The sequence below is a fragment of the Miniopterus natalensis genome, chromosome 3, assembly GCF_054644295.1.
Source record: "Miniopterus natalensis isolate mMinNat1 chromosome 3, mMinNat1.hap1, whole genome shotgun sequence".
NCBI classification, from domain to species: Eukaryota; Metazoa; Chordata; class Mammalia; order Chiroptera; family Miniopteridae; genus Miniopterus; species Miniopterus natalensis.
Genome location: NC_142083.1, coordinates 11,581,556 through 11,609,091, shown reverse-complemented (window position 1 = coordinate 11,609,091; position 27,536 = coordinate 11,581,556). Strand labels below are relative to the sequence as shown.

The following is a 27,536-nucleotide window of genomic DNA, read 5'->3' as shown; positions in this document are numbered from 1 at the left end:
CCAGAGCTTTCTGTGTGAATGAGGTTTTCACTTCACCCTCAGGCCTGCAGATCCTGAGAAAATGACCTCTTGTTCTTCTATGCCAGCCTCCCCCCTCCCCCGTAAGCTATGTGCCAGAGGTGGACAGATTAGCCCGAGAGTATTTGGGCCTCAGGAGAAGGCAGGGCCAGGACACGTCACGTCATGGAGTGACTTTATCCCCACGTCCTGGCATTCATCACCTTGCCTGGCCTGAGATCGCATGCCGCTGCTCGCCCCCCGCGGTCATTGCATTTCCTGCCGCACCTCACCCTCGTCATCACTGGTCCCCTCCCGCCTATCGCAGCTTCTGGGGACAGCCTGTCCTCTAGTTCTCTCCTCGACTCTGAGCTTGGTCGAGACACGGCCAGGGCTCAGTGTAGACGCGCATCCGTGTGGTTTCCCAGATAAGCTTCATCTCCTGTGCTAAGCAGGGAGTCCCTAAGGTCCACTTGGACTGTTCCATGCTTTGCGATACGGTTCACAGCCCACACCTTGGGGCTGAACCCCGAGATGGGCAGGACGCTGGGACCGAGGGACGTGAGGCCGCTGCAGCGTCAAGAGGAGGCTGAGGAATGGACTAGAACCACACACAGCCCGACTCCTGTGGCTTCTGTCATCAGAGCCAATGGCGTAGAGACACCGAGGGGAGGATTTCTGGTGCCCCCCTCCTTAAAAATAATCAAAGGAGAGGGAAGGGGGCAGGAACACGAGGGTCGCAGAGCTGGCCAGCCGAGGGACTCAGCGTCTCAGGCCGGGGCTGTTTATCAGATGTGTGCGCTCTGTTATTTTTGAGACAAGAAGGCCTGCACGCCTACTACGGAATGTCTTTCTGAAAAAGACAGGAAAGACTGTTTACAGTTTTCCATTTTTTTACCTGAGTTTGTTTCCTTACATTCTCCCCTTTATCTCCCCTGTCACCCACCTTTTTACATTCTTGACACAGGACTGGATGGCTCCCCAGACCTCGTCTCCTCCCCAGGGCAGAAGGGGGCCGCTCACCCCGACCCCAACAAGACCTCGGTGGGCACAGGACGTGTGAGGCAGCCTGAGGACCTCAGAGAGCCAGCGTCACCCAGGTCCGAGGTCAGTCTCACCCGGGACCACAGCACCTCCCCGGCAGCGCATCCCGACTCCTGCACGACTTGCGCAGCCCCAGGGAGGGGCAGGCCCAACGCCAGCGGGAAGGCAGCTGGACGCGGGGGAGCAGGGCCCGAGACACAGGGAGCGTCACCGGCCCGCGAGGTCCCGTCACCAGACCTCCTCAAGTGCCAGGAGAGACCAGGAGTGCCAGGCGACCACAGCACAGCTCTGCAAATGACTGGAACCTTGGCGCCTGCACCCTCTGGGTCTGGAAAGGCACCGCAGGCCAGCACCGCCTGGACGCCAGCCCCTGACGGGGCCCACGGGGCGTGTGGCAGTGTCTCGGGGCACTGCTGCCTCGGGGACAGTGGAGGGGGCCCCGTGACGGACACGGACAGACTCGTCCAGGAGCTGGACGCCTCGGAGGGCAGGCTCCCATCTCCCGACAGAGGGCACCCGGCGAGGCAGGAGGGCAGTTCCCAGGGCCAGCTTCCCACAGGGGCTGCGGGAGGAAGCACCCGCCGTGCGGAGCCCGTCCCGGGGCACCAGACCCCTGCCCCCAGGAGGGCCCGGGCGGCCTGCCCGCCCCCTCACCCGCACCCACAGTGGGCCTCCCAGCCCTCCGTGTTGGATTCGATTAATCCGGACAAACCTTTTACTGTGAACAAAAGCTTTCTGAGCAACTACTCTAGAAATTTCAGCAGTTTGCACGAGGACAGCACGTCCCTGTCTGGCCTGGGTGACAGCACGGAGCCATCTCTCTCCTCCATGTACGGTGACGCCGAGGACTCGTCTTCTGACCCCGAGTCACTCCCCGAAGCCCCACGAGCTTCCACCAGGGACACCCAGTCCCCCCCTCATTCCTGCGGGTCTTCTCACAGGGAGGATACCCTGGAATCAGAGGAGGAGCAGATTGAAATCTGTTCCACGGGAGGTTCCCCCAACCCGCCGGGGCCTGCGCCAGCCGGAGGCCCGCCGCCCCGGCCCCACGCTGCGGGGGAGGCCCCGGCCAGTCCCCGCGGGAGAGCCGCCTCCGTGTCGGGAGCCTCGTGCCCTCCAACCCTGAACGCTGTCCAGCCGCCTCCTGTCTTGGATGCGAGCGCTCAGGGGCGTGAACCCCCAGCGGACCCAAGGGTCACGCAGCACCGCGGGTCCTTGAGTGACGAAGAAACGGGGGGAGCCACCAGCACCGGCTCGGCCGTGGGAAACCACCAGCCCCCTGAAGTCACCAGGCACCTTCACTACGCCCCAGTCATTCTCGGCGCTCCTAACATGGCCAATGGTGTGGGACATGACTTGCTGGGTGGTGAAACCCCAGATAAAAAACCAGAAACAAGTGTGAACCCAACTGAAAACCGACCCTCCTTTAGTGTGGGTGTCCCTAAGAACGGGGAGCCTGTTTTGGGAAACCTGCACAGCTCCGAAAGCCAAGGCCTGGATGACCTGCTGCAGAAACCGAAACCGGTGTCCAGGAGGCCCATCATGGCCTGGCTCAAGGACATCAACAGGAGCACCCACGGTGCGCACTCGCAGAGGACCGACAAGGAGCAGCCCGCCGTGCCAGCCGCAAGCCCGGACCCCAAAGGTCAGGTGCTGGGCACAAGCCACAGGAAGGGGGCTGCTGTGCCAAATAGCCCCCCTCAGCTGAACCTGGACCTTGGAAATAAAGAGCCACCTAAGAAAAGTTCAGTGGAAACCCTCTTGAGTAACTGTCACAAACCCAAGCCCGGCCCTAGGCTGAAGAGGCTGAGCAGCAAGGGCAAAGGCAAGGGCAGCTCCGAGGCCCCTGCCGCCCCCGCGCCTGCGGCAGCTGGGGCAGACCACAGGAAGGCCCTCCTTTCACCCCAGACCCCCCCCAAAACCCTCCCCAAGGGAGCCTCACCCCGGGCGCCCGGAGCTGACCACGAGGGACCCGACAGAACTGCCACAGCCTCTGTCAGGTCTCCCCAGTGTGTGCTGGACAGCAAGCCGCCCCCTGCGGCCTCGGGGCCACTGAGGCTGTCAGCGTCGGACACAAGCATCAGACCGCTCGTTTCACCCCTGACCTCCCCCAAAGCTCTCCCTGAGCAAGGTGCGGGTGGCAGGCTCCACACGGCGGTCCACTCCGAGCCGGACAGAGGCTGTCCAGCCTCCCCCAGATCTCCCAAGAGTGGACCAGACGGCAAGGCAGCCTCAGGGACAGGTCTCGCAGCATCAAGGAGCAGCGTTCCCCCGGCAGCGGACAGGCGGGAGCTCCCGCCCCCCTGGCAGGGCCAGCAGCTCGCGGCCAGCCAGACGTATTTGGTACCAGAAGCAGCCCAGCCCAGGGGGACTGGTGACAAAGGAAGCAAAACAATTGCTAGTGATCCCCCAGAAAGAACCAACCAGCTGAAAATAGTTGAAATGTCTTCTGAAAGAATGCCAAAGAATGCAGGTGTTGACATGCCAGCCGAAAGGGACAGACAGGGAGGGTTCCTGGCCCAGAGCAACTGTCAGAAGAGTGAAGTGAGACTCTGTCACCAGTCAGTGGAGTCGTCCCCAAGCCACCACCCACCGGCGCTCCCATCCCGGGCCTCCCCGGTGGAGCAGGAAAGGCAGCGACCTTTCAGCACGGCACAACTGCCCTCCCCGCAGCTGCCCACCAAAAAGGCGGGGGCCTCCCCGGGGAAGTCGAGCCAGGTGTCAGACTCCCTGGGGGCGCCCAGGAATGGGGGCCCAGCGCCGGATGACCACCCCTATTTCACGCCAAGGCCGGCGACCAGGACCTACTCCATGCCAGCCCAGTTCTCAAGCCATTTTGGACGGGAAGGGCCTTCCCTGCACAGCCCAGGCCGCTCTCACCGGGACAGCCAGATCCCTGGGACCAGCGGTGGCCTGGAGGCCAAGGCGTCCAGAGGCGGTGCTCCTGGCCTGGCGAATGGGCAGGGTGTCTACAGTGTGAAGCCCCTGCTGGAGACATCCAGGAACCTTCCGGCCACCGACGAAGGGGACGTCCTTTCAGCGCAGGAACCGAGCTGCCTTGTCACAGACAAAGTCAGGGTCACCAGAAGACACTACTACTTTGAGCAGAACTGGCCCCATGAATCTACCTCATTTTTCTCTGTGAAGCAGAGGATCAAGTCCTTTGAGAACCTGGCCAACTCCGACCGGCTCGTGGCCAGGTCTGGGGCTTCCCCTTTTTTGTCTGTGAGCTCCAAGCCTCCCATTGGGAGACGGTCATCGGGCAGCGTGGTTCCGGGGAGCCTCAGCCATCCCAGTGACCTGACAGCAAGGTCACTGAGACGCAGCCTGAGTTCCTGCAGCGAAAGCCAAAGTGAAGCCAGCACCCTCATCCCCCAGATGACCAAGTCCCCATCCAGCGTGACGCTGACAGTCCCCCGGCAGAACCTGGGGGAGGCCAGCAGCAAGGGCCCCAACTCGGACCTGAAGAAGTCACTTGGTCCTTCCGGAATTCCCGCCCCAACAGTGACCCAGGCCTCTCCCATCAAGAAGAACAAGTCCTCGGTGCGCCACGCCCAGCCCTCGCCTCTCTCCCGCTCTAAGCTCCAGGAACTGAGAGCCCTGAGCATGCCCGACCTCGACAAGCTCTGCAGCGAGGACTTCCCCGCAGGGCCCACGGCCGTGCTCTTCAAAACAGAGCTGGAGATCGTCCCCAGGAGGTCACCCCCCGGAGGCCTCAATGGGGCCACTGCCCTTTTGTGTCCTGTGAAGGGGGAAGACAGGGCCTGTCCAGGAGGAAGCAGGCCAAAAGCCAGTGAGCCTGGGGCACCCAGTTCAGCCAGTGTGAGTGAAACCACCCAGGATCTGCCTTCCAGAAAAAGCTGGTCCGTTAAGTAAGTATCTGTTCCTCTCCCTTTTATTTAACTACTTTAGATTTATAGAAAAGCTGCAAAGATAATGCAGAGTTTCCACACACCCCTCACCCAGCTCTTCCTAATATTATCATCTTCTATCACCACCATCCACTGACCAGAAGTAAACACTGGAACAACGCAACTAACTACAGACTTTATTCAGGCGTCACTAAGTTCCACAAATGTCCTTTTTCTGCTCTAGCAACCAGCCCAGGATACATCACATTTAGCCCCCCTTTGTTTTTAATACCAGTACTAGAACAGTAAGTGCCTGAGGGAAAGTGTTTGCCTAAATGTTGCTCGAAGGAGAGGCTTCTGTAGGACATGGCGCTTAGTAGGCAAAAGCACCGAGAGATGGACAGGAGGCTACACCTCAGGGAAGAATCTGGACCTTTGACGGTAACAGGAAATCTAACATTTCAAAACATCTCACTTGAGCCTATACGGTGCCTATTTTTTAATATATCAAATTGTGTTAAATTACCATATTGGTCCCCTAAAATCTTGGAGGAATCCTGAATCCACAGTCATTTCCACTGAAAATACCTACAGTATAGTCAAAAGATCGTTTTAAATGCGTGCTTACAAAATGGAGAAATTGCTTTTTTCTTCAATGTCCTTCTAATGTGTTTGTATTATTTAGTTTGGATCAACTTCTAGTCTCGGCGGGGGACCAGCAAAGATTACAGTCTGTGTTGTCATCAGTGAGGTCGAAGTCTACTGTCGTAACTCTCATGCAGGAAGCGAAAGCACAATCAGAGGTGAGATGCAGGAAACACGGATGGAACTGCTGCACCTCGGCGCCCAGGCCTGTCCACACCGAGACCCAGGGAGCCCTTCTCCAGGTCTCCTGTTGTGAGCTCACAGCTCAGTCTTTTGTCTCACCTGTTACAGATTAGACCTTGTCCTGCACTTTTAGGTGCCAGACAGGCGCAGCTGCTGATTTAATTCCCCAGCGGCAACTAGTTACTGACCTCCCCACCCCACCCCGCATTTGGAGTTTGTCTGCAGAGAGCCCTCAAAACAGAATGAGGCATCTTAGAACTGCTGGGGAGTGACCACAAGTACCTCTGTCCACCTAGGTAGACATAAACTACCTGTCAAGGGCGCCACCTGCTGGGGAATTAAGTTAACGTCTGTGTGGCTCTGCCCTGGCCTCAAGTGCAAGAGAGCTTCTGGAGCCTGGGGTTCCAGACAAAGAAGCTAATTAGTCATTACAAATAGTCTTTCAATAAGTTGGGTGTGACAGTAACAAAAGGAACCATGGGTTCCTGTCTAGAATACTTCTCTGAAGTGCAGCATTAATGTCTCAGGACTGTCCATAGAAATTCGAACCCTAAGAAATGGAAATTTTCTATTTAGAGAAAAAAGCAAATATGAGCAATTTTTCTCATGTGGTAATGTACCTGGGTCACTGGTATCATCCAAAATTCTAATATTAGAAGGGCTGTGATGCTGGCATCCAATAAGGAGCCAGGAGGGAGAGGACGTGGGTGGACTAGAGACCAGTTGTCTTTAGCTTCCTCTCCTGGTTCTCCACCCACTGGTCTGGGTCCGTGCAGCCAAGAAACACCATGAGCCGTCCAGCACTCTCCCTCTCAGTGAAAGGGACTGCTCCATCCTCTCGCTTCCCCCTTCGACTTGTTACAGTAAGCAAGCCTTTTGCACGTGAAGTGTCTCACTGGGTGATTTCCAGTCAAGGCGTCATCACCTTGGCATTTTACAGTGTTAGGTACAAGGTTAAAGGAGAAAACCAAAGGCAAAGGCCACCTGGGGTCATCTTCAGGGGCTGGGCCTCCCTTACCCCCTCACCCCGGTTCCACATTCACCACCAGGCAGGCAGGTGTGCGTGGTGTGGCAGATCATGCTCCTGTCATCAGAATGCAGCTGTCTTCAGCTGGTTTCGGGGCAGCGAGCGGAGGTGTCCTTACTCAGCCATCTTTAGACCAGAGGTTTTCTGCCTTGCTTTTCTCAATGAGTATGGTTTGTAGGTGCTGAAAATGGAACTGCACAAAATGGTTTCTTGTGGCTTCTGGGGGTGCCCTGGTCTTCTGACTTCTATAGGGCTAGACCTTAGGGAGCCCCTGTTGGTGGATCTAGCTTTCCTGATGCTGTGCTAAGCTTCTCAGAGGTAAAATCTGGCCTGACAATAGATCAGCTCCCAAACACAACAGGGAAAAAATAATTTGAATAAATTAAAACTTTGGTGATGACATGTCCTAGGATGTGGGAAAGTCACATTTTCAAATATTGTCTCTTTGCTCCAATAATGCATTTAAATAGAAGGGGTCCTGTTTCAACATCCAATGTTATCTCTGAGCAGCTGCAAAGAGATCCTCTGCCGTACCACACACTCCCGTCTCTGGTGGGAAAGCCATCATCATTCTCCCCACTGAACTAATAAGCACACACATGGTCAAACTTGCCCGTAACATCAAAACCCCAACCTCCATAAGTTCTGCAGGACATTAAAATGCCTAAGGTTGGGCCTTAGGACTTACTAATAGAACCAAACACTTCAAATATGGGCTCCTTCCCCAGCACAACAGAGGTGGTTTTCTCTTCCAAGATTTTCTCTTTCTGTGTCAAAGCAATCCTTAAAGGTTATTATTAGATTCTTCTGCTGCTGTGTTTGAGAACACCTTGGATTGATGTTCACTTCATGGGGAACCTAGTAATGCAGATCTTTAAAATGTTGTGAATCATCTCTAACATGTGGGTGGAAGAAGTCAAAACTCAGTATAATTAGCCCAGCTCGTTTTTATTTTAAAATCTTTTACCAAGGTATCTTTTGATCAATGTTTGAAACAGAGGGAGTTGTTACTTAACCTTAGGACACTACCAAGAATGTTCAATCCAATACAGGAGTTGAGAGTTTTAATGTACTTTAAATATTGTCCCTGCCCCTGTGGTTCATGCCCACCTTCCAGTCCTTCTATAGCTACAGGATGGGCCCTGGAAAACCTGTAAAGGGTACCCCCAGGAGGAACGCAGCACATGGAGCTGCTGAAGAACCAACTGCTGGGTTTCGTGGGGATGAACTGCAGCACTACAGGAGAACTTACATCAATACACATTCCTCTTGGCACAAGCAATCTACTTTTTTGTTTCTTTTCAATAGAATAGAGAAGATGTCTGCTTTATCGTCTTGACTAAAAAAGAAGGCTCAGGTCTTGGATTCAGTGTGGCAGGAGGGACAGATGTGGAGCCAAACTCGATTGTGGTGAGTGACAATGCCAAGACGCTCTCAGGGAAATCACTGCTGCAGCAGCTCAGAGTTCGATCAGGACAAAATGCACATCAGTCCGTGACTTCAGAGGCTGCTGGTGCTTGTTCCTGCTACCTGAACAAAAGTGGGAAAGTGGGGGAAAAACAGTATATCATGTTTTCAGTGACAGAAATACACCTTTTCACACGTAGCTGACTGCTGTACAGGGTGACTGACCTTTTAGATGCCAATATACAAAAACACACTTATCTATAGCCTTGCATTCACCTGAATATTTTGTTAAGAAAAACATTAGAATTTGCTTATGAAATTACTTCTTTCTCAAGAACCACCACTTTTCAATTTTTATCACTCAAGGCCTGTGAGATAGATCATTAGGGAGGCCGGCCACCCTCCCTGGACAAGTTCAGGTCCTGTTCCTCTTTTGGTCTTACTGCCCCATAGAGTGTCAGGCACATATTAGACACTAGCAAGAAGTTGAGTAAAAACACATTCAGGTGCTGGCACTGACATTTACAATCCCATCCCTCACAATGAATTTGTTTTTGATATGAACCAAGTGTTTGCATGACTTGGAAAACTTGCCATTAGAAGGTTCCTTTAGTATAGATCTACAGTTACCCTTTTGCTTTTACTGGACGTCATAAATGAATCTCGCTTTGTCCTGTCCTTGTCCCAGGTCCACAGGGTATTTTCTCAGGGGGCAGCTTCTCAGGAAGGGACGATGAACCGAGGGGATTTCCTCCTGTCCGTCAATGGCGCCTCACTAGCTGGCTTGGCCCATGGGGACGTCCTAAAGGTTCTGCACCAGGCACAGCTGCACAGAGATGTCCTCGTGGTCATCAAGAAAGGAAATGATCAGCCCAGGCCCTCCACCCGGCAGGAGCCACCCACATCCAACGGGAAGGGCTTGCTGTCCAGAAAGACCATCCCCATGGAGCCTGGAGTGGGTAAGACAGCAGCTCACCAACCAGCAGGGTGTGAGCAGGCGGCAGTGTGGACTCTGGCCCAACAGGAAGGAAAACAATGGCTATCATCCTGTCATCTGGGTCAGAGAAATTTTTGTAGTGAGTCATTTTTGTAGTGAAGTGTAGTGTTTGTGGATGCTTCTTTCAAAAGCAGCATTACAAGTAAGTTATTTTTAAAAAGATCCAGGAATTAAAGCGATACTGTTGAAGATTTAAAATGACTATTTGACAGCTTCTCTCAGTGTCCTAAGAAGGGAGCCCTTTCGCACTTCCATCCCGTTAGCGTTTAAGTGGCTGGTAAGTAAAACAAGAAACCCTTGTATTGGGGGAATCAAGCTTGAAGGAGAAGCTCCAGACTGAGATCGGTCCTGGGAACACCAGGGTTTGTGGTGTTTCCTGCTTTAGAAGAACATAAGGAAATGAGGGTGTTTAAAGACAGAGACTGCACACGGTCATTCCAAGGCTCCACAGTAGCCACACTCAGAACCGCGTCAGTAATTAGCGTGGCTTACTGTTTCTGAAGCATGGGCTGGTTCCCCAGGTGACTTCAGTCTTCACTGGGACGTGCACCAACAGTATGGGGCTTGACCAGAGCAGTTAGGCTTCTGGAGATTACTGCTTGGGCATAAAGGCATGTTCCACGCTTGCCAACAGTGCTAGGAAGAGTAGAGGGTGGAGGCACTGCAGGAACATAGCCAGGAGAGGAGACCAACCCTAATGCTGGTCTCAAAAGTTGTCATCAGCACTTCAAGGAAGATGGGACCGGAGTGTGCCAGGGGACAGGAGGTAGTGAATGTCCCTGTCATTTCCATCTTTATTGCAGGCAGAAGCGTAGCTGCAAACGACGCTCTGTGCGTTGAAGTACTGAAGACCTCGGCTGGGCTGGGCTTGAGCCTGGATGGAGGAAAATCGTCCATGTCTAGGGATGGGCCCCTGTTCATTAAAAGAGTCTACAAAGGTAATGTCCTAGAAAACCCAATCCACTGTCCATTACCTATTTCTTTCAGTGCCTTCCATTTGGAAATCAAATTTGTTTTAAAAAGTCTAAAATGCTTTTCATGCTTTACGACATACATATAGGGTTAGTGTATGTCAGCCCGGTTGTGTTCTACATGTATTAACTCATGTCATCCACGTGACAGTCCTATCACATAGGTACTAGTATCATCCCCGTTTTTACAAAAGGAGAGACTGGGCCACGGGGGAGTTACGCGAGCACCCAAGGCCACAGGTGTGAACCAGGCAATCTGGCTCTAGAGCCGGTGCTCCTAACTTCTGTTCTACACCTCTAACTCCATGTCACCGTCACCCTGTCCTTAATTAACATTAGCTGTTACTGATGTGAACATACCAAGCTAAGTAATGCCGTGAGAATGGCCAGTCAGAGGTACTTAACATTGACCAAGACCACAGTGACTTAAAATTGCAAACACCAGATCCAAGGAAGTAGTGGGGGGGGGGGGAGCAGGTACTGCAGAATGGTCGCGACACATCCCTTCATGAACGAACTTCAGTCATTTGCGTTATGACCTTGGACGGTTCTCAAGTCACTTCAGGTTTCTGGGCTGAACAATGTAACTATACTAACATCATAATACTGAGAGTTAACATATTAACTATCAGCATTGTTTTATTACTAAATTTAATACTAATTAACAGTTTTATTAAACATGAGCCCGGGGCGTGCTACGCTGACGAGAGTCTGCCTCCGTGCCTGACAGCGTTTCTGCCCTTGAGTGGGCTGGATCTGAACTCTCTTCCAGCTCCAGTGTTGTGATTTCAGTTGATTATAAAGACTGATAAAACAGTATTCAATTTTCAGAAATTTAGGGCGGAAGAGCCATATCTGCTCAGTTTTTTTAGATCTAATTAAGACTTCTGAGCAAATTACTTTTGTATTTGGAGACTTGTCTTTTAATGCCCGTTTCTCCAGGGTAAGTGCTTCTCCCACAGCCGGCGTGCACTTCTTCTTTAACATGACTGAGATGTGCACATGCAGGAAAGTAAATAGAAGAGGGCTTCAGCATGTGTTTCAAAGCTCGTAACCTTGCTATAACCTACATAAAGCTGCAGTGCTGAAACAGGTTAAAAGCCTTTAAGTATTTCTAGTCACTGCTGAGCATGGAAGCACTGCTTCTCAGAACTTGGGACACCTTAACCAACATGTCAACAACTGGAATTTGAACCTGTTGTCCTGCATTTATTGGCTATTAATGATTCCCTTTGTTCAACTTTCTCTTTTTAATTTTGTATTCTTTTGAAACATCTTCCCCTTGGTTGCTTATATTTTGTGGGGGAGGGAAAAAGTTTACAGATTTAAATTTTTAAGTGAGATTTCTTTTTATGGGTATTTGCTTTGTGTGTCTATCTTAAGACTGTAAACATATCATTTAGAGCTTTTTCTCACTGAAGTTTTTAGTCTATTTGGACTTCACTGTGAATACTATGGAAGTTCCAAGCCATCATTCTGTATTTACTCTCACAGGTGGTGCAGCTGAACAGGCTGGAACAATAGAAGCTGGGGATGAAATCCTTGCCATTAACGGGAAACCCCTGGTTGGGCTCATGCACTTTGATGCCTGGAATATTATGAAGTCTGTCCCAGAGGGACCTGTGCAGTTAGTAATTAGAAAGCACAGGAATTCTTCATGAAACAAGCAAGTAGTGACACATCTTTTAACAAGAATCTCTTCTCCATTCCCTTGGTACCTTAGCAAATCAGAACGACTTCTTTAAACGATGGGTTCCTGAAACAGCAGAGAACACTGGTGTAGGCAAGGAATATAATCTCCACATTTTTACTGACAGATGAAGCTCAACTCTGGAAGCCTTCAACCTGGATCACCTAGGCTAGGGGGGCTCGTTTTGCTCTGGTGCCTGTCCCCCACCTTTCGCTGTCACTAATGGGGATACAAGACATGGCAGGATGCCCTCTTTCACTTCAAACATTGACTTAGACCTTCACTTCCTTTTGGCCACCTCTCCCAACATCCCCAGTTGGGGAGCCTATACAGTCTGAGAGGCAACACAAATGTCACGACTAAACAGACTCATATAATTTTGTAAGTAAATAACAATGCTTTGGGCACATTCAATGGATGGAGCTGTAGGTCTGTATGTTACCCTGAAAACAAAATGAGACTTTAAGAAAAAAGAATCAATTATGACCTAATGGTTAGGCTGAGCTCAGGAATTATCCAAAAATGAAAAAGCAAAATACAGAAAAGTGGTATTTTTTAGTGAGTTTAATGTGCAATGTATGGATGCAGAGTTCAACTCAGTGAGTTACTGACCACCGTGAAGTGTTGGTCAGAATCTAAAAGTGTAAGTCGTAAGGCTGTTTTACAGAAATGCAGTTCTGATAAACTGTACTCAATAGCCATGAACTTGCTGCTTGAAATAAGCAGAAAGTTCCAGCTCAGAAAGCACCTTCTATCTAGTTTGGAACTTGTCTTGAGTAAGTGCTTGAATTCAAGACTGGTCAACACAAAAGCAGGCAAAAATATCACAGTCACTGGGTTTCCATTTCTAGATTTTATGCACTCCAACTGGTAATTTAAACTAAATTTTTAGAAGTCAAATATCTTTTTAGTATCCTTGGATTTATAAACATAGGCATTATATTTATAATCCAAATAGAGGAGCTTAAACTAATCCTCTTAGGGGACTTTTTTTGTTTTTTTCCCCCCCCTTTCCCAACAAGCTTAAAAAATGTACCGTTTCTCAGCATTGGCTCACTCTTCCTGACCTGGGTGTAATGACATACCACTGCAGTGACTGAAGTTTTTGCTGTTTTTGTTTCTCTGTTTTGCAAATTCTTCCTTTTGCCAAAACTGTTTCCCTGCAGAAGACCACTGTGACTCATGCTGCTTGTGAAACTTGTCCCAGCTGCTCTCCTTTCGAAGTAGGAACTTTGTAGGCGCTGTTCCTTGCCACAAAATTGGCTTTTCTCCCCTCATACTTCAAACCTTCATCAGCTTCATTTACCAAATGTAGTTGAGGAGGAAAATGGAGAACAAAAGAGTCAAATCTTTCAAGGTAAAGGAGCAGTACTGTGTACTTACAACCCAAATCTTCGGGGGGCACGCACGAGCTCAGCCCAGGGAACACAGGTGAGACTGCGTACCTGTGCACAAGGTGACGCTAAGGTTTTATGTTGGAGCTTCTTTCAATAACCTATAGCTTGGGTCTATGGCTTAGAGAGAACTCAGGTCATTATACACCCCGACCATGGAGGCACTTGAGCCGTCACGTTGTACATCATTTTCTGAGTGATTAATCCCAGTAAACCTCTGTAGAGTTGCCCGGAGAGGTCTCTCAGATGCAAGTGAAATATCTGGTTGGTGTGAGCCCAGATTTCTCATTTTTTAACAGGTTCTACAAAAGAAAACATAGTACAGGAATTAGCTAAAAAGACCTGATTAATTTAGCTTCTACTTTTCACTATAATTCCAGGTAAGATACTATAGAAAGTCAGTGCAAGGTGCATGTGAGATTGTTTTTAAGTCTCTGGGGTCAGTTTTGTGGTTTCTGTTTTCTTGACACGCAACTATTTGAAGTCAACACTGAAAACTACTTTTGCCTCTATTCTTCCAGCTGTGCCTCCTAAGAATAGACAGACAGGATTTCAGAGCAATGCAGTACAATGGGATGGTCCCCTTCAGAGAGTGCCTGATCCGCACTCACCTCTGAAGGGTGCGAGGGTAGCAGACCTCTGGCTCACTCAACTATATTCAAGTCATCAGCCATTTCTAGGAGATCTTGCCAGAAGGGTTCCCTGGCTGACAGTTGGAACATAAGGGAGGAAGCAAAAGCTAAACTGTTTTTGACCCTAAGATAGCTTTTTATTTGTCTTCAGTGTTCAAGGCATGACAAGTATTTCTAATTAGTCTAATGAATTCCCACACTTCCTGAAGTGAACACTAATGATATTGTCCTACTAAAACTTTCATTGTTTTGGTTTGTTAACTAGTCAATCATTCACAATAAGCTATGAGGGTAAATATGTGTTATAACATGTAAGTCGTAGTTGCAAGGATAGACAGTGAAGGTTGAAGTAGGTTGAGTTTCATTTCTATTCTACCATACACATCTCATTTAATTTTATGGTTGACTTAATTGGCACCACACCTGTTGTATGATATACATAATCCTTTATTTATGTAAAATAAAATGCCTTATATTATTAAAGAGTAAGTGCAATAATATGAAATAGCCTGTACATTTTTAAATGTTGTCGCCAAGTTATGTAAACCCACATCTCTGTAAACATTTTTTAAGTAATTTTAAAAAAATAAACACTCTGCTTACTAATTGTTTTTCTAGTTCTGCATCTACAGAATAACCTTTTAAAATATCAAGGTAATAAATGCTTATTGTTACCTAAGTGGGTGAGAGGTACAAAGGCAACAACAGAACTCAAGTCAGCCACCCTTTCCCATAGCCACACTCAAAATCGGACACAATCCAAAACTGTTCCTGTGGAAGCAGAAAATCAACATCCACACTCACAACCTCCTGACCTTCTGTATCTCGTTCCCCTTCCTCCCACTACTTGTCTTCAATTTCAACAAGCCCTCCCACCCTGCCCTGACAATTGTCAATTTTTCTCCCCATCAGAACCCTCCCTTCATTCCCATCTCTACTCAGACTAGACCCCAGGGTGAGCACAATCCCCATCCAGCCCACAGGCTCAGTTCCTGGATCCTTCCACTGAGCCCGCTTCTTGGTTCCTACATGCCGATTCCAAAAGAAAATCCCACAACCACACTGAAGAATGCCGCTATAAATTCATGGCTTCCAACCTCTCCTGGACTCTCAATGCTACTGGGCAAACATTTTTTTGTAAGTTTTTTCTCTCACTCTTCACTGTGACCAAGTCCTTTTTCCCAAAACCCTAACCCACTCACCTTCTCCTGCATACTCTGATGATCTGGGATCCTACTTCAGAAAGTGAAATAAAATACCTACTTTAGGTTTTTTTGGTTTTAAGATGCAGACACCAACCTAGAGTAGCCCAAGGAAGAAGGCAAGATGGAATCACAGGAAACCAAGAATGGGACCCAGAATGGGACCGGATTGGGCTTCAGACTGGAGGAACTCTGGGGTTCCTGGGTCTTCATTACGTGTCCTATCGTAACAACACTGCTGTTTGTGGATCCGTTTCTGCTGACCCACCTCTCTCTCCACAAACTGGCTGCCTGACCCCCAACTCTTCACACCTTTTCTCTACCTAGAGACCTATGAATGCTATTTTGTCATAATTTTGGCCCTACTCACTATCACAGAATTTCTTTGGACATACAGGCAGCTGCCTGCCTGATTTTATATATATACCACAAAGGTAAGATTTCGATTGGCTCTACTTGGGTAGAACTTTTTCCTGGGGGAGAGAGTGTACAACTTACCTCTGTAAAACACACTGAAATGAACAAAGACAAAGTAGTTTTAATACAATACAGAAATAGACACAAACCAATTCTATGAATAGCGAAGACTACAAACCATGTACAGTAAAATCCGAGACCAAACTGAAGGAGAAAGTGAAATGGCACACAAGTCCCTCTAGAGGAGAGAAAGCAAAGATGGTACAAGAGTTCTGAAGAATGCTCCTAAAACCTTGGAGAAAGGGAATCACGGGAGAAGGGGCCCCAGAAAAACAGTAGGGAACACCTAGAATTGGAGCCATTTCCACTTCCTTTGAATGGCAGGGAAGGTGACGTTGAAGAGGGGGATCTTTTAATTGCCCCAGGCACCTGTCAGCAGCCTAGGGGGTCAGAGGAGTAACGGGAGAGGATTAAGGAATGGTCTGACCTGAGGGGAGCCCCTACCAGATAGGATCCTGTGACAAAAGAGCTCATCTGATTCAGTAGGAAATTGGCTGCCACAGCTCACCCACTCCGTAACGGACACAGCAAGCACCAATCCACCCCCTTCCTCCCAATACCACCCAAGCAGCTGAGTCTCTGAATAAATTACAATCAGCTGGTACCCAACTTTTCCCCTCATCCTCAGGGAGGACCTGAACAGTGCTCACAGAGCTCTAGAAGATCCACTACTGACCAATACTGGGCAAAGGGCAGGCTCGATAGAAACCCCATCTCCCTCACCAAACCACGAGGTTCAGCTAGGGTCCTTTCATGGATACAGAACTGGGAAAGGTGGGGGGAGAGTGTTGGAACATGCAAAAAGCAGATAAAAACGCAATCTGGAAGACTACCTTGGAAATCAAAATTATAAACTGTTTTGTAATTCTCAATGTATGTCAAGAGAATGTGGCTTCTAAGAAGCACAGTTGAAAGACATAAAATCAAATGAGATTAGCATGAACGTAGTAGAACTAAGCACAGAAACTGGAGACCACCTTACCAAACCAAAGCCACATAGGAAGCATCAAGTCAACCAAACTGCAGAAATCCAAGTCAGTAATTGAAGATGAACTTGAAAATGCTCAGAATATAATGAAAATGGACAAAGCATATTTATGAATAAAATAAAATTCTGATTGTTAGCCAATACAAGCCAGTAGGACATTAAAGAAAATACCAAGTCTCAGTGGATATTAATTCAAGGAATGTATGAAATGGCTTGAAATTAAGAAATTTATAAATGTAGTTCATTATATTCATAGGACAGAAAAGAAAGATGCCAACAGACCCTTTTTCAAAGCCTGCCTCACACTCTAATGGAAAAGCTCCCAAATCATTCTTACTAGTCAGGAATACATGCAGAAAAGATGTTCACTGTTGTCACTGTTGAATAAATGGAGGTACAAGCCAATACAATTAGACATTTTTAAAAAGAGGTATATATAGTGGAAACAAAGGTATAATGTACACATGGTATAATGAGGCACATGTAACCACAAGCATGTCAATTTAAAAACTTAAAATACTAGAATTCAGTAAGGTGGCTATCAAAAATTACTCACCAAAACAAGAGCTTTCCTAAACAATAACCAACAGAACATATGGGAAAAAACACCTAATCACATCAGCAATGGAAAAATACATCTAACCTTAGCAAGGACTGGCAAACCAAAAAAAAAAGCCATATTAAAAGACATAAAAAAGGTAACTTGAACAAATGGGGAGATACTGCTTATTTGTAAATAGTAAACTCGATACTATAAAGATTCCAATTCTCCCTAGACTAACTTATAAATATAACGAAAGACCAACCATAATCTCAAAAGAATTTTTAACCTGACAAAATTATTCTAAAGTCCATATAGTAAGATAAATGTGTAAAGAAGGCCAGGAGAATTTTGAAAAAGCACAGTGAAAGGGGGACTAGCCCTATTATAAAACATTATCAGAAACTACTACAATTAAAATAGTGGCTCCTCTTCCATAGAAGTGGGTAAGCAAACCCCTGGAAAAAGCTAAATGTATGTATATGTAGTATTTCTGAGTTGAAAGAAAATTCAAAGGGAACATTCTAAATCTGTGGCAGAAAATATAAGATTATTCAATAACTGGTTTTAGAAAAATTGTGGTCACAGATATAAAAGCAAGAAAGGAAAACAAAAACCCTCTAAAAAGCCAAATATGTTGCTTTAATCATAAAGTGAATATGATGGTCAGTTCAGAAGCTATAAAGCCACAGACTCGTAACTGGACCCGACTCCACACACCACCGGGCGCTGTCCTGCACCGGCGGATACGGGCGAGATGGCAGAACAGTGACGCAGGTTTTTAGTCTCATACCCCGCCCATTCCCCACTCCCTACCGCTGCCCCCACACACAGACACGGAGAGCAACTAATATAGGAAAACCCTGGCAAACATCTACCCACCCCCAAGACCCCCAAACATACAAGGGCTGAGGACAAACTACCAAAAAGACGAATTTGGCATCAGGGTCTGTGCAAGGTCAAGTGGAAGGAAGCGGCCTGGCATCTCACAGCCCTGAGACCACCGCCACTCCCCGCCCCACGCTCAACAGGAGTCTGGAGGAGCGACTGGGTCAGCAGCTGGAACTGGAACCGTTTTTCACCCTCTCCCAGTGCGCAAGGATGTGGGGTCCCTGATACAGGCAGAAAGGGCAGGTGGCGCACCTTTCACACAGGAGAGACAAGAACAGACTCCAAACCGAGCAGGACAACTGTAGGCCAAGGAGGCGGCGCAGCTCAAGGGGAGCAGAACCAGACCTGAGAGGGAGCTGCAGCATTCTCGCCACTCGGCCAAAGCAGAGGAGGGAGGTCCAAGACCAAATGCTTAGGAAAGCTGCCCTGACCCACCTGCCCCTCCGAATAGAACAGGAAAGGTCATTTCATGTAAAAACAGGCAACGGAAGAAAAGCTAGGTCAAACCCCACACAACGAAAAAAGATGGTAAGGAGCCAACACACTCCCTACAGACAACAAAAGCGCACCAGGAAGATGTGCCCCGGAAGCCGATGAAAACTGTAATACCTCAAAATGAATTAAAATACATCAAGAAAATGACAGAAAAAGTGAGTAATATAAACTGAAATTAGAAAAATTTTTTAAATTGGGCATTAAAACTCAGTGAAAAACTTAACTTCGGAAAAGACTAAACTAAAAAGATCATTCACAGCAAATAAACACAGTACTGTCCTAAGATAAAAGGTGAAATGTTTAAAGATCAGTAATAAAGAGAAAGGAGCCCAAGCAAAACTGACACATACAGAAGATATATAATAGCAGTCCCCAACGAAGAAAACCTAAACAAGGCAAGAAAACAAACACTAAAACTTTAGTTTTCCTGAAATTGAGAATAAAAAAAGACCTGACACAACATATGGCAAGAGCACACCACGTTCTATTCCAGAACCACCAAAACCAAGCGCACTGTACTAACACTGGGGAAAATCGGGGGGGGATTCCATGGGCTTCAAGCAAAAAGATAAGGGACTCATGAGGGAAAGAAAATAATCCAACTTGGACAGTAATGCTTTATGCCAAAAAGAATATAAGATACTTTAAGAAAAAGACTGTAACCCAAGAACTTTATCCAGACAACCTGACTTTCAAATAAAAGGCTGCAGACGCACTGCGGTCAGCATCCGAAACACAGGAGTGTTGTGCTCACAGCCCTTTCTGACAAAGCTAACAAATGAGCAAAACCACCAAAATGACTGGACAATAAACATAAGGAATGGTGGCGAGCACTGAGTATGTGTGTGTCTCAAGAGTTAAGACTCAGGTAAGTAAAAAGGGAGAGACGACAGTGTATAATGAGTGTTCTCACAATGCAGATGCAGCACAACCACAAAAAGGGGCAGCACTGAACCGTACACTAAAAAAAAGGTTAAAATGATGTTTTATGTAACATATATTGTACTACAATAAAGAAGGGGAAAAAGTACCTCATAAGTTTACACTGATATTTCATGTTCAAATTTAGAACTACAAGTTTTTTCCATCTTCTATCTTAAAGCTGCATCTTCACTTTTCCATATAGAGAATCCTGGTTCTCATGAAAAAAACTGATGATAAAAAACAATGTTTATTTCTATAAATTCGTAATACTTAAAAAAAACAGAAAATGAATCAGTCACCTTGGAGAATGCTAGGGAACCAACTCTATTTTGAAAATTGGCAAATAAAATGTAGAATATACCCTACCTTTCCTCTACAGACTGTACTAAAAGGTAATAAAAGGTGAAGTTTCTCTTTATAGAAAAATTCAAGCTCAAAAAGAAATGACAAGAATTAAAACATCACCACTCTGGAGCCTCAATAAATCACAGGATCTACAAACTGAACAGCAAGGCTACTAACATCACAAAAGGAGAAAGATGATATACTTCCCGATGGAAGAACACACACCACCTATGAAATAGTGTTGCCTATATAAGCAAACCTGAATCTGACCAAGCCTCCAGATCCGACTACCAAATCTTGGGAGGTAGAGAAGTCAGAAAGATACATTAAACTACATGTAGATGCAATCAGCAAATCCAAACTTTGGGAAACTCTCAGGACAGGTGATCCAATTTCATTGACAAATATTTTGCAACAGAAAAAAAGAGAGAGGGGCTAGGGGGAAAACCTATAAATTAAGAGAAACTTAAAATCACATATCAAGTGAAAAATGAAACAAAACAGAACAAAATTACTAGAGATGCACACTAGGCTGGGACCAGATTATAATTGTAATTGTAAGGAAGCCTTGAGCAGCTTCTGGATGGCTGACAAGTTCTAGCTCCTGACCTGGGTGAAGGCTGCAAACATATCTGCCTTAAAATAATTCATTAACCTATGAATTTGTTTATGAAATCTTCTATTTGCATCTTAATCATAAAAATTACATGAAATGCTTATATACCTATGTATTCATGAGTTATACATATGTTTATGTAAGATTTTTATACTTGTTCTATTTAGTCATACCAAAAAATTTTATAGACTATATATATACATATCCCAAACCCAAATGCCAGGCAGATGTCTTTAGCAGGACAATTAAGGTCTCCACAGACTCCATGCTCAACACTGCACCTTAGCACTTTACGGGATATTAAAAATAAAACTTACCATATACCAACTCCAAAGGCTGGGAAACCAACTGCATTATAGACACAGGGTTAATATCCATAATATATGAAAAGTCCTGATGAATAAATACATAAAAAGATGCCCATTAGAACAATGGATAAATAGGTAATAAGAACACAAATAGGTAATCCAGGGGAAAAAATACAAATTACCAAGACAGTAAATGATAACCAACCCCCCAATAATTAAAACAATTTAATAATTCTCTCCTATTAGCTTAGCAAAGACCAGAATTGATGAGACCCTCCAAGAACTGGCTAGGGTGTAGGGAAACCAGCATTCACATCACTAGTGGATGTCTTACAAGTCAATTTGGCCTTTTACATTTTCAGGACACATCGTTTAAGTAAATTCATTTCTATTAATTCCTCCTACAGAAGTCAGACAAATATAAAGACATATGTACATTAAAATACTGTTTGCAATAAAGAAAAACATGAGACTAATCCAAATGTCCATTAATGGGAGATTTAACAAAGTTATAACAATGAAGCCAAAAATGATTAAAAAGAATGGTGTATGCTTACTCTGAAAGCTCTCCACAATATGATTAAGTACAAAAAGTAAACTGTACACCAGTATATGATGCTAGTGGGAAACACTGTGCACCGCTGGTCTATCAGAAGTAAACACCCATGTTTACTGAGAAAGTGTACATATCAACATTTAATCATGTTGCCCGGCCAGGTGTGGCTCAGCAGTTGAGCATCGACCTAGGATCCAGGAGATCACGGTTCGATTCCCGGTCAGGGCACATGCCCAGGTTGCGGGCCCGATCCTCAGTCAGGGGCATGCAGGAGGCAGCAGATCAATGATAACTCTCTCATCATTGATGTTTCTCTCTCTCTCTCTCTTCCTCTCTCTCTCCTCCTTCCTTTCTCTGAAATCAATAAAGATAATTTTTTATTTTTTTTAAATATATCTTTATTGATTTCAGAGAGAGGAAAGGAGAGGGAGAGAGAGAGACAGAAACATCAATGATGAGTCATTGATCGGCTGCCTCCTGCAGGCCCCCAACTGGGGATCGCCCCGGGCATGTGCCCTGACCGGGAATCGAACCCCGACTGCCTGGATCCTAGGTTGACGCTCAAGCGCTGAGCCACGCCCGGCCGGGCAAAGATAAATTTTTTAAAAAAAAACATTTAACCATGTTACCATCCATACCCCTTTGAAGGACAGCCTGCAAGGTTATGAGTGTTAATACTACCTTACTGGTACTAGTAAAGAATTTATTACATTTGTGCAGAACTTACAAGAGCCAAGTATATCATTCTGGGACCTGATGGGCTGCGATTAATTTGAAATTACCTCAGGCTGTCCGCCGGTCATCTTGATCTAAATGAAAGTGAAATGGAGCAATATTAGCTGACAATATGCGAGTGAATACAAGGTGGAGAGGCCGTAAAGCTGAAACTGAACTTCATGAAATAAATACCTCACAGGCTTGTGACTGGTGGTTTCCATGCTCCTGGGGCAAAAGTAACCATGCCTGGATGTCATTACTTATTGGTCCAATGTTGCCGCTGAACCATCAAAAACCAGCCTCTCTTACTTTCCTTTGGGTGGTGACCAAATTCAAAGGTTTGTTATACTGGGAAATAGTATTGTACCCATCTGTTCACAAATAATGGCAACAACTGAGTGATAGAACGTGTTAAGAGACCACTGGGCAATCCCACTTCAGCAACCAGGCCAGGGGCTTTCTTGGCCATTTGAAACCTGGCAATGCTGTTTTTTTTTTCAGAGAATAACAGAATTGGTCGTTTTCATCCCTGAAAAAGAATGTATGTGAGTTATACCTATATATTATAATAAAGCAGGGATGTCCTTTTATCATTGTATTTTGCAAAAGCATGGAAAATTTTTGCATGCCTATTGTATTTGTCTGTTAGAGAAAAGCAGCCCCTCCTAGTGCCCAAGTAAGAAAGGATAAATTATAGTTGAATGCTATTACTGTTATTCAATCACTTCAGGATTTAAAGCTCACTTACCAGATCATGTAAGATTGGGCAAATCATCCTCTCCGGGCCTGTTCACTAAATGAAGAAAGTTACTGGGGTTTGGGGAGGTGAAAACGAGGTATAAAATACCTAGCCAGGCCCAGAACGTGCATTCAGTAAGTTTCCTTCCTCCCTTCTGTGAGAGCATTGTTCCAGATCAGGTTATCTTAAGGAACACACCTCAATTAAACATAAGAAGTCAACTAATTATTTGAACAATAGATCTTTCTGTACGTTTGATATTAAAATTCACTGCCTGATTCTTGGATTTGAAGGCTTTTAACCAAAGTGGCATAAACCTGTGGAAACACTGCTTCTACACACAGAGTAATTATTTCCATGGAGCCATCCATTCGTGCTACAGAGAGGACTTGCAAGCAGCAGCATTTTACAGAAGAGTTCTAGACAACAGCTTCTCCTCCAGATTGTACTACATTTCCTCTCTGAATACAAAACAGGTCCTGAAGTTGGGGCCATGCACAGGTAGAGCTGGTGTGTACTCTGCTCCAGAACAAACACCGACAGAAGTTCTGGCAGCCTTTCCGCTCGCCTGAGAATATAGATGCTGCTGAAATGAAGAATATCCATTACTTCTAAAATATTTTCAAGGAAAAAAAACAATACATCTTTGCCTGAAAAGAAATTCCAAGATACTGATACCAGTTTCCAGTATCCATTTTATGGGAAGAAACTATAAACTGATAAGTTTCTATACTTAAATGCCACCAATAGTGTCATTTTGGGAAGTAAAGGAGGTTATTTTAATGGACGGAAAATCTGTCTTTTTCTACACCTTAAAACAGGGACTGGAAAACTACTGCCCATGGCCAGCTGCCTGTTTCTATAACTAAGGTTTTATTAGAACACAGCCCCGCCCACTTAATTTCATTGTCTACGTCAACTTTCATTCAGCAGAGTTGAGTAGTTGCAACAGACATAACATGTGGCCTAAAGTCAAAAATATTTACTATCTGGCCTAGAGAAAAAGCTTACCACCCTGACCAGGGTGGATCAGTTGGTTGGAGTGTCATTCTGTACACCAAAAAGACGGCAGGTTCGACTCCTGGCCAGGGCACATATTTAGGTTGTGGGTTAAATCCCCAGTTGAGGAGCATACAGGAGGCAACAAATTGATGTTTCTTTCTTTCTTTCTCTCTCTCTCCACCCTCTCTAAAATCAGTAAAAACATGTCCTTGGGTGAGAATTTTAAAAAAAGAAAAAGAAAGAAAAAAGCTTGCCAACCGCTGCATTAAAATATTACCATGCTATGCTAAGGCTAAGTAAAACTTCATTAGAAAGAAAACTAAGCCTGGCCAGCTTGGCTCAGCGGTTGAGCACCGACCTATGATCCAGGAGATCACGGTTCAATTTCTGGTTAGGGCACATGCCTGGGTTGCAGGCAGCCAATCAATGACTCTCATCATTGATGTTTTTATCTATCCCTCTCCCTTCCTCTCTCTGAAAAAAATCAATAAAATAAATTTTTTTTTTTTTAAAAAAAAAAAGGAAGAAAGAAAAGGTAGAATACAAAAGTACAAATGACATGCTTGCTCTGATTCAGGCACTTTCAATATGATAGTTTATTTATTACTCAGATAAAAAGATGTTGTACATATTAGAGAATCCATCTAGTACTTCTGCATTGAATGTTAACCAAAAAAACCTCTAGACACCTGAAAGCCCCACTATTAACATGAACTATGGTAATAAAAAATTTGACATTTAATTTGTTCAATATATAGTATTTACATTATGAAATCAAAGGTGATATTACTGATAAACAGTGATAAAGAAATAGTAAAAAGCAAAAGTTTATATTTTTACAATGTGCTAATTGTCATAATTATATATAAAAATTAAAACATAGCAGAGCTTTCTGTTATAAAATTCTTAATCATCTGAACTGTGGTCATTACTTGCTAACAATTTACATGCAACATCTGCTATAAATGACATTTGATTTTTTTTTTTTTACCCAAGAAATTTTGAGTAGGTAAATGACATTTAAGAGCAGACATTAATTTACTTGCGGTCAAAAAACCAAAAAACTGTACTCAAGATTAGTACTGGTCACAAACCTCTTCCATATAGAAATGATAAAAACAGTAAGACCAAAAAATTGCAAAAAGGAGTTGCACAGACAGAGTGCCATGAATGGCACAGCTCAAAAAACCTTGGGGTCAGACACACATTTTTTTCTCTCTCCTTCAATGATGGTCTATTTTGCCATCAAATAATAACTGAAGTAAGTGAGGGCACCAGATGTACAACTAATTAAGTCTTGCAAAATACTAAGATGGAGGCAGGTGTCGCCAGAAGAAAGGGCAATTTATATATAATTCAAACTATACACAGAATAACTGGAATGCAACCCATCCCAAACTGGCTTTATGAAACAGTTGGACCGTTACGATTTAATAGTTAAAATTATAACAAGTGGTATCACAGATTTACATGGAAAGCAAAATGCAAGGGGCATTTTATATTATTTACTGTACTGTTTCAATTTAAAAATAATTTGCTAAGTATACATTTCAACTGAGGTCTATGTATAAAATGTCCTAATAGATACAGATATTTACCTTTGGTGAATTAAAGGCCTTTTTGTGATTTCTGTCTGAATTGTAGGCAGAAGGGGAGATGAAGATGCACACGGGGGGAAAACTCAACCTGAGGTAATCCAAAGGTGTGCATGTGAGGAGACGGGAGGCTACTTTGAAAGTCAAAGCATACCCAAAACCCCAAATAGGTGACAGGATAGCAACAAGGAATGGAATGCCAACATGGCAGTAAAACTTCTTTAAAAACAGAAAGAGGAAGGCCTCTCGTACCAGCAGAATCCTGCATACATATTTAAAAAAAAAAAAAAAAAGCCACCTACCATTTCAAAAAAAAAAAAAAAAAGCCAATTATAGTATGGGAAAGTACAAACTGCAGAAAACCAGGAGTCAGCAGAAGGAAAACTACTGGTTTGCGTGAGAGCCAGGAGAACGCCTCCTCGCAGCAGTCACTTGGTGAACGCGGCCACCACGGCCCACAGAACCTCGTTGGTGGTGGCCTTCACGCACTCCACTTCAGGATCCAAGTCGAGGAGCTGCCGCACTCTCTTGGTGGCTAAATCATACTGCTCATCCAGGAGGGGAGCGAAAGCGTTCTCCAGAACATCCGAGGCGTGGGCGAGGTAAATGAGGGCCAGCAAGCGCTTGTCCATGCGATGAGGGTCATTCACCCACCTGTCAAGAACAGCTTCCTGGACCTTCTTGATGAGGCGCTGCTTAATGTTGTTGTTGGTGAGGGGGTGTGTGGTCATGTCAAAAAGTAGGAAGTTCTGTTTCTCCGTTGTCAATACGCCCTTTTCTACCAGGTTTTTAGCTAATCGTTCCCGCACATTTCTTAACTGATAATGCAGTTTTAATGGATTCCATGTTTCACCTAAACAAAAAATTTCAGAAGTTAGAAATGATATGATATTGAATTCCAGTTAAGATAGCAGAGTGGGTTTCAGAACTGTGCTCACCTCCTCCGCTGACTACATCAAAATTACAACTAAATTACAAAACCATCATTGAGAACCACCTGAAGACTAGCTGAACATAAATACAATAACTAGGTAACAGAGATGCCACAACAGGACGGGTAGGAGAGGCAGAGACATGAAACAAACTGGTCCCACACCCATGACATGGCGATTAAGAGTTAAAGGGATACCTCAGCTGCTGTGGAGGTCCCCTCAAGGAGCAAGGGGTCCCAGCCCCACAAGAGGAGTCCCCCTAATATCTGGCTGTGAAAACCAACAGGGACTGCATCCAAGTGAGCACACGGGCTGCTGGAGTCCCAGCATTCCGAGAGGCCGGCACACAGACTCACTAGCTCACAAACTCACTAGCTCACAAACTCACTCGCCTGGGCTCCAGTGCAGGAGCAGCAGCTCAAAAAGCACCAGGGACATACAGAGAGAAGCTAAATTGACTAGTTTCAGGGAAAGCACCAGAGCAGCAAGGGGTGGGGCTGCGGGCACAAACTGTCAGATGCCACTGTTCCTTTGTTGAGCCCTCCCCCCACCCAGCAGGTGCCAAATGAGAGCTCTCCATTAACCTGGCTAAGACCATTGTCCTGTCCTGGTGATTCCCTAAGCCCCCACCCAATCCAACAAGCATGCAGGTCCACAAACTCCAAACAGTGGCTGTCCTCGGTGTGCCCTGTACCTCTAGCTAAGCTACCCCAAGTCTGACACAAGTGGCAATAGGTTTGAACTTGCACTGTAACTATCATCAAGTAGCCGCAGGCCTGGCATACACAGCAGCCAGTCTTGGCTTGGAACACAGGCTCAATTAAGCAGCCACAAACCCCACACAAGTGGCAGCTTGGCATCACTCAAATCATGGTGCCCACCAAAGGGTCCCAAGCCCACCAGTTTGCAGAATGGCCAATCCCTAGCAGCTCTAAGCCCAGCACAAGCAGCAACGAACGGCAGATAACACTGTAGCCCCTCCCAGACAGCCCCAAGCTGGGCACAAGCGGTAAAAACAGACCACTTTCTTACACCATATACAAAAATAAACTCAAAGTGGATGAAAGGCTTAAATGGAAGACCTGAAACAATAAAACTCATAGAAGAAAATATAGGCAGTAAACTCTGACATCGCTCTCGGTAACACTTTTTTGGATATGTCTCCCCAGGCAAGGGAAACAAAACAAAAAATAAAGGGACTAATCAAACTAAACAGTTTTGGCACAGCAAAGGAAATTGTTAACAAAACTAAAAGACAACCTACCGAATGGAAGAAGATATTTGCCAATGATACATTTGATAAGGGTTAACACCCAAAATATGTAAGGAACTTAACACCCCCCCCCAAAAAAAATCCAATTAAAAAATGG

The 27,536-nt window shown here is 45.6% G+C and overlaps 2 protein-coding genes across 3 annotated transcripts in view; one reads left to right on the top strand and one right to left on the bottom strand.

Moving 5' to 3' along the window:
- The window catches only part of PDZD2 (PDZ domain containing 2), a 279,692-nt gene extending 265,248 nt beyond the window's left edge, over positions 1 to 14,444 (top strand). Inside the window, exons 21-26 of the mRNA XM_087815323.1 lie at positions 965 to 4,913; positions 5,578 to 5,695; positions 8,056 to 8,157; positions 8,843 to 9,113; positions 9,955 to 10,089; positions 11,617 to 14,444. Of these exons, the coding sequence (XP_087671449.1) occupies positions 965 to 4,913; positions 5,578 to 5,695; positions 8,056 to 8,157; positions 8,843 to 9,113; positions 9,955 to 10,089; positions 11,617 to 11,783 (4,742 nt within the window). The 3' untranslated portion in view covers positions 11,784 to 14,444. The remainder of the gene's footprint in view (positions 1 to 964; positions 4,914 to 5,577; positions 5,696 to 8,055; positions 8,158 to 8,842; positions 9,114 to 9,954; positions 10,090 to 11,616) is intronic.
- GOLPH3 (golgi phosphoprotein 3) overlaps positions 12,362 to 27,536 on the bottom strand; it is a 48,003-nt gene continuing 32,828 nt past the window's right edge. The window contains exons 4-7 of one of the 2 annotated variants that reach the window (XR_015714246.1): positions 25,537 to 26,087; positions 21,909 to 21,990; positions 20,635 to 20,710; positions 12,362 to 13,508 (exon numbers count right to left, since the gene is read on the bottom strand). Coding sequence is in view for 1 of the 2 variants with exons in the window: in XM_087815322.1 (XP_087671448.1) it covers positions 25,663 to 26,087 (425 nt within the window). In the remaining variant the exon portion in view is untranslated. Of the gene's footprint in view, positions 13,509 to 20,634; positions 20,711 to 21,908; positions 21,991 to 24,206; positions 26,088 to 27,536 lie in introns of those variants that run through there. The other variant, XM_087815322.1, reaches the window with a different exon arrangement.